The sequence below is a fragment of the Grammomys surdaster genome, unplaced genomic scaffold, assembly GCF_004785775.1.
Source record: "Grammomys surdaster isolate TR1022 unplaced genomic scaffold, NIH_TR_1.0 125976, whole genome shotgun sequence".
NCBI classification, from domain to species: domain Eukaryota; kingdom Metazoa; phylum Chordata; class Mammalia; order Rodentia; family Muridae; genus Grammomys; species Grammomys surdaster.
The window spans coordinates 2,501,846-2,509,239 of NW_021620792.1; the positions used below are offsets into that span (position 1 = coordinate 2,501,846).

Consider the following 7,394-nt stretch of genomic DNA (forward strand, 5'->3'; position numbering starts at 1 on the left):
GGCAGAGAGGCAGAGAGGCAGAGAGGCAGAGAGGCAGAGAGGCAGAGGCATGTGGATCTCTGAATTTGAGGCCAGCCTGGTCTACAGAGTGAGTTCTAGGCCAGACTGAGACCCTCTGTAAAACAAGACAACAACATACATTACCTGTTCGTACCAGTGCTTGACCAATAGGATCAAATCCTTCAGCCTTCTGGGGTATTTCTTGAAAAACTGCCACTGCAGTGTGGTGAAGCAGTCTGAGAACTCCCCTGGTGAGGCTCCTACTCCATCCATGGATTTTTTGAGATTCAGATAGACTGTTTGCAGCGGGAGGCCTATGACTGGATAGGGAAAAGGAAGGCGGAGCTAAGGGTGGCAGAGACAGGAATGCCGGGAGAATGTGGGGGGGGGGGATGCTGCGGAAAATGGCAGTGAACTCGCGTGGTTTTTGTGGTCTCAGGTGATTATGGATATCATAAGGTTAGGATAATTGAGATAACTTGTCTGATTGTGTGGGCATCTTGGTTATTGAGATTTACCAGATATATTAAATCCATTGGTTAACTATAGCATTAAGAGTTTTGATTTTTGCCAGGTGATGGGTAATGTGGTGGCTGATCGCGGGGTGGATGGTCGTTGCGTGGGGCTAGCGGGGCCGCGAAGGGAATTTGGGAACTCCAACCTGGCAGGAGAGCCTGACCAGATGAGGACACCTGGATAGGGCCAGGCAGCCCGCTGGTAGCCGACATTAGTGCAGGAACTTGGAGGCTAAGCCGGGAGCAAGCCAGACACTTCTTTTCTAATACCTCCCACTACACAGATAGACACAGGAGCTAGGATTCTTACTGAAGCCTGATGGGATAGAATCTCAGCTCGAGGTGGGAAGATCGTCTGTTGCCCGATCTGCGAGATGGCAGATAGCTCTTTGGGAAAGCTAACAGTGGGGATATCCTCCTTGACGGACAATAAAGACTAAAATGAAGGTAGTATGCGTGTGTGTGTGTGTGCGCGCGCGCGCGTGTGCCCAAGACAGAATCAGTGGAACCACACAGGGCATAAGGCGGTAAATTACACATGAGAAATAAAGGCCTCTGATTAATACCAAAGCGAAATGTTTGGGCACAACTACATACATCTGTGTCACAGAGTGACATCTACCGATCTCTCTTACAATAGACTCGGGCACCTCGAGGTGACAGGAGCAGGGAACGGGAGATGCACGAACCAATTAGTTTCCATATTTGTTCACCGAGCTCTGCTGTTCATAAATATATTTAGGTACACAGCTTTGGGCAAGGAATCATATAGACTCCCCAGCAAGGAACTGGGCACGTGCCCTAGCCATTTATTGACTAGCAACTATATACCAGGCATAGTTGAAGTTCTTTATGCAACAATGTAACGCGTAAGTCTTATAAACCTCATATGGGGCACAACTACCACAACTACAGAAACCGTGGCCATAGCAGCCTACCTGACCTGGTAGAGACAAGTAGACTAGGTTAATTGGCCTTTTATCTAGTAAAGGAAGGGATTTCTGAGGCCCCTTGTAGGGTCTTATTTCCTCAGCAACAGTTATTGCTTTCTTGTAATTCAGTCTTATTTTGGAAGATGCAAATCTGTCGCCATCTGGCGGCATCATCCAGTACTACATGCGGAGAGTTCATTTCTCTCAGCACCTTCCTTGATTGGGTCAAGGCAGCAGAGGGTGGGTTGGGCTGGACTCCTAACACCAGGCTCTGCGGATCAGAAGAGAGAGCCCAGGATTTCCTGTAGCCCTTTCAAGGCAGGCACACCTTTACAACTAAACGAACCTGTTAGCTGGTTGCTCTGATCTTAGATTTGGTGACAAGGGACCCACAGGGTCATGTGTCAGTCACTTTTCTGGTTGGAAGAGGGATGTCTTTCTTCTGGCTCACTGTTGGAGGGTGCAACCATCATGGTAGGGAAGATATGGCTACAGGACCAGGAAGCAAACACAGACTGGAAGTGGGGTTGGAAGCCCTCAAGGCTCACTTCCCAGCCCCCCACTTCCTCTCCACTGTCAGGAGCAATTTTGCTTGTACACTGAAGGCCTAAATCAGCCACAGGCCCAGGACAGCCATACATGCCTGCTAACACAAAGTCTTGGTCTCTATGAAAAAACACTAACCCTAGAACAGATAGCTCTAAGATCTTGCAAACAGGCAGCCTTGGTGGAAAACGACCAGCCTAGATAAGAACAAGTAGTCATAGGTCTTGTGGATAGGTAGCCTTGGGAGGAGGGTACCAACTTAGATAAGGACAAATGAATCATAAACAGTCATAGTGACCTGTTCCCTGCTTCTTCACCCAGCCCATACCCTGTTCTGGAAGATATCTGTACTCCCCATGAGAACACCCACACTCCTGCATCATCCCCTTCCCCACATCCTGCCTCTATGTGTATATAACCCCTGTGTGAAAAAATTAAAATCGGTGGTTTGATCAGACTATAGACAAGCCGTCCGCTGTTTGTGTTCCCTGTCTTCCAGATCTCTCTTCCAGCTCTTCTGATCCCAGTTTAATGCCTCGTGGGACTGGGGCAGTCCACACCCTCTCGAATGAGCACCACAAGCTGGGACCAAGTGTTCAAACACATGAGCCTGTAGGGACATTTCACCCTCAAATCCTAAGATGGGAGGGGCCCAGGGATGCCACCTTTCTGGAAATGCCATCATGTGGGTGTGTGTACAGCCCCATCTTGTCAGAGAATGGTCAGGTGGTGGTCACTCAAGGGTTCAGTAACCCAGAAGTTTCTTAGAATTGTGGACAATGAAGGGACTCTGGCCTCCAGCACAGAAGTCCTGGGCTGTCAGCCTAGTGGAGTCCACCGATGGCATAATGGCCACAATACATTCCTGTGCTTCTGTTTTCCCATCCGTCTATCTGTCCATCCCTACATCCATACATTTTTCCATCTGTCCACACATCCATCCATCCATCCACCCATCCATCCATCCATCCATCCATCCATCCATCCAACCATCCACTCAACCATCCATTCATCCATCCATCCACTCAACCATCCATCCATCCATCCATCCACTCAACCACTCATCCATTCATCCATCTATCCATTTTCCATCTGTCCACACATCCATCCATCTATCCATCCATCCATCCATCCATCCATCCATCCACTCAACCATCCATCCATCCATCCATCCATCCATCCATCCATCCACTCAACCACCCATCCATCCATCCATCTATCCATCTATCCATCCATCCAACCATCCACTCAACCACTCATCCATTCATCCATCTATCCATTTTCCATCTGTCCACACATCCATCCATCCATCCATCCATCCACATCCACATACACCTATCCCTACATCCATCCACCCATCACTCATCCATCCTCTCACTTATAAAGGCTCTCCTTTAGGTTCAAGCGTTTAGAACATTGTATCCAAAGCCAATGAGAAGAGAATGAAGCTCTAGTCAGAGTACACCTAGGGAAGGAGGCTTGTGTCTCTTTAGGGTTTGTGGTGGTTTGAATGAGAATGGACCCCAGAGGATTGTTATCTTTGCACGCTTAGTCCCCACTTGATGAACTGTTTGGGAAGGATTAGGAGGTGTGTCCTTGCTGGAGGAGTGTGCTGCTGGGGGTGGGGCTTTGAAGTTTCAAAAGCCCATGCCAGGCCCAGCGTCCTCTCTTTCTGCCATCTGCCTATGAATCAGGATATGAACCTCTCAGCTATTGCTCCAACACTATGCCTGTCTGTTTCCCACCATGATGATAAGGGACTAACCCTCGGAAACTCGAAACCAGCCTTCAGTTAAACACTTCTTTTTATAAGAGTTGTTTTGGTCATGGTGTCTCTTCCCAGCAACCGACCAGTGACTAAGACAGGAATTCACAAGCCCCATTTTGGAAACCACCTCAGCCCATAGGACCCCAGTGGCCTCCCAGGACTCTCAGAATGTTTGGACCCCCCTCCAGTCCCCAGATCACTCACTCAGAGGATTGTAGGCTGGAAGTAACTGCAAGAGTATACTCTGCCCTGGTTTAGACACTTGTACCACCAGGGCGTCTCCACGCTTTACTGATTTCTTGTATTTCTCATGGCTTTTCAGCTGTTGTTCAAACAAGTCAAGGAGATTATCTTGGTATTCCTTCTGATCCTGGAACTTTCGGAAGTGATCCGTGAAGAGAACAAGAGTACCATCGGAGCAGCCTCTCAGGACTGTTTCCCGGCCATAGGAGCCACCCTGCAGGGAATGGAGGGGCAGTTGTGAAATCTAGACCTTCTGTAGCTCCAGTGGTGACATTTCTTAAACCAAGTGAAATCTCCCCAATGTCACTGTCATTTTAAAATCAGGTTGCCAGCACCAATTTGTGTCCATGTCTTGCATGCTAGCTCCAAACTGGAGTCAAAACTGCAATGAGATGAACAAATAGCACAGCAGAGAGAGTACTATACAGGCATGAAAAAAAAATAGATACAGTGGAGTACTATGCAGGCATGAAAATAGATACATGAAAAAAAATCTCACAAATGTGGAGTCAAAGACACTACACAGCAAAGCACAAATGCATGTGGTCAGTCCCTGGCAATTCACCGAGCATGATAACAGTGGTCTTTGTGCTAAGAACACTGTGTGCTCACTGTCACAACACTCTGAAGTGGGGTCTAGACTGACTTCATTCTGCAGATCAGGATACTGAGGCACAGAGAGGTAAAACATGCAGCCAGGCGGAGGAAGACCTGGCAGCAGCTTGGGCCCCTGCACTGTCTGTCCTCAGAGGAAAGCCTTTGAAGTCCAGTCCCCTGGGTCTGGCGTGGAACAATACTGAGCACTGCCACCTGCGGGGACAGTGAACTCTCCTGGGATCCAGAGTCCTGGCCCCAACCCTGAGTCTCACCTTAGCCACTCCCATCACAAGGTTCCCCATACTGAGCAGGCAACGAATGACATCCACCTCCTGGTCTATCTGCCTCAGAGATTCTTCGTAGGGTTGGAGGTTTGCCTGGATATACTCTTCTAGCTTGTGTGCTGGCACCAAAGTCACCCCAGTCTGCTTCAGACATTTTTCATTGGGTTGGAGGTTTGCCTGGATAGACTCTTCTTGCTTGTGCACTGGCCTGGAGGGCACCCCCAAAGACCCGTCAGATGACCAGTCGGACAGCCAGTTTCCCATAGTTGCTAGCTGGCCTTCTGAATTGCAGAGGCAGAGTACTGTAGCTCAGGTTCTGGGGCTTCTGCCCTGCACCCGCGTTTCTAGAAAGAGGAAATCAAGTCCAAAGCCCCACCCCCAACACAGCCAAGCCTAGGAAATCGAAACTCAAGTGCGTGACTCACTGCCCAGCAGCTGGTGTGTGTGTGTGTGTGTGTGTGTATTGCTTCCAGCTGACTGGCCACTCCCAAGAACACCCCAGCTTAAACTTAAAGCCTCTAGCACCTCAGGGGACATTACAGAGGCCAGTGTTTGCATCCTTCAGTGTAGGACTGTCTCCTTGGTGTCTCTGTTTCCTCTACCTATAGCTAGGAAGAACCTGTCTCAAGAAATAACAAAACATTTGGCAGAAAGCTGGCTGGCTAAACGCTAAGCTAATTTGATTTTGTTGAGGATAGGGTCCATCCATTAACATAATGCCCTGCCCTCCTGTTTCCAGTGGCTGGAGCATTCAGTGACAGACAGGGCAGACAGAAAGAGCTCAGAGAAGGCACTGACTTGCTTAAAGATGCACAGCAAGACAGGTGCCCTGATAGATAGATGTAGGCTTCCTTTCTGCCTTTGGGTCAACATAGGGCCCCGAAGAGTCAAGAGTAGCCCCCCAACACACACACGCGTGCACACACACACACACACACACACACACAGAGTGTTAAAAAGTAAATATTTAAAAATTAAAAACAAAAAGAAACTCCAACAATTCAACACAATTATTATGGGTTACTATCGAGATAGAGCCTTGTTATCTAGCCCAAACTGGTCTTGAGCTGGTAATCCCCCTGCCTCAGCCTCTCACAAACTGTTATGTAGAACATCTTCTTCCATGGTCGGATGGCACATTGTGTGTGGCTGTCCTATGTGGCAGATGGCTTCCTGGGACCCTCACTGGGAAAGTCACAGTGACTTTGTGTTGAGAAGCCACCTCGGAGTCTAACAAAGTGCCTGTAGTCACAACAAAGTATTGGCTCCGGCAAAGGATTCCTGAAAGCAGCAGGGTTCGTGCAGTTCCTCTGAGTGAGGCCATAGACAGAAAATGGCCACAGGGGGGCGCTAGCAGCTCTCAGGGACCCTGCCTCAGCTTCCTGAGTGCTGGGGATTGAATATGAGCATCACCTCACCCAGCCCTCGCAATGCCTCGCTGGACCTCCTCCCCGGGGCTGTGGCCTGAATCAAGCTTAACTGTATCATTCCGCTGCCACTATGCGGGCCCGTTCCGTTCTTGGAGACTGCGGAGGTCAGGTCAGTAAGGCCTCTCTTTCCTCTGCCCTGATGACTGTCACCTCACTCCTCACTCTGTCTCACGGTCTCACCCCAATTCTGGAGCCATTTTGACAAGAGAGTCTAGAATCTGTGTGGTGGGGACAAGGGCTGGCACTAGACCTGAGGGAAAAAAACCATTCCCATTGCTGTCTGACTAAAGCCAGTGCCCAAGGGGACAGGCCAGACGAGTGCATCCCCCTAATTTGGGGTTTACAGAGTGGCTTTTGAGGTCCCTTTTATGGGGAAGGGTTAGGGTTGATACATTTGTTGAGTCAATTGGCTGTTAGCACTGGGATAATGGGGGGGGGTTAGGACTCAAGGCTGCCTGTGGGGTAGGTAAGTGCAAGAAGACATCACGTGGGAGTCACTATGGATGTTCAGGCAGTTAGCAAGGCAGAGGGGTGGGTAAAAACCCTCCTGGGTTACAAGTTCAGCGTAGGTTGAATACATGGTTTGCAGGATGTGTTCGGTTTAGGAAACAAAGTTCTTGTGTGGTGTGGAGACTTAATAACAACAATGTATAACACTGTGGCTCTTAACAACGACCTGCCTCCTGTTTCTTTTCATGCTGGGATGCTAGGCGGGTGCCCCAGCTGCTGCCAGGCTCCACGGAAAAACAGGTCTCCGCTGGTCATATCTGTCTAAAGCAGCAGTTTTCAGTTTGTGGGTCTCCACCCTTCAGGGATCGAACATCTCCTTCACAGGGGTCACCTAAGATTATCCGAAAACACATTTTTCCAATGGTTAAGACCATAACTGAGATACCTCTCTTCTGTCTCCAGGCGGGTCAATACGCCCGCATGGGAGTACCCGGAACTGTATTAAAGGGTGGCAGTGTTGGGAAGGTAAGAACCATTGGCCTAGAGCTCTGAGAATAGCGGCCATCAGGAGACATAATGTGGGGTCTGGTTTGGATACTCACTGATTTGACTAGGCAGAGTGAGGTTGG

At 49.2% G+C, this 7,394-nt stretch overlaps 1 protein-coding gene across 2 annotated transcripts in view; it reads right to left on the minus strand.

Annotated features, from left to right (window-relative positions):
- The window catches only part of Oas2 (2'-5'-oligoadenylate synthetase 2), a 19,742-nt gene extending 14,519 nt beyond the window's left edge, over positions 1–5,223 (minus strand). For both annotated transcript variants that reach the window (XM_028753918.1, XM_028753917.1), the window contains exons 1-3: positions 4,874–5,223; positions 3,966–4,218; positions 145–320 (exon numbers count right to left, since the gene is read on the minus strand). In XM_028753918.1, coding sequence (XP_028609751.1) covers positions 145–320; positions 3,966–4,218; positions 4,874–5,149 — 705 coding nt within the window. In that variant the 5' untranslated portion in view covers positions 5,150–5,223. The remainder of the gene's footprint in view (positions 1–144; positions 321–3,965; positions 4,219–4,873) is intronic.
- Between the last annotated feature and the right edge of the window lie 2,171 nt (positions 5,224–7,394).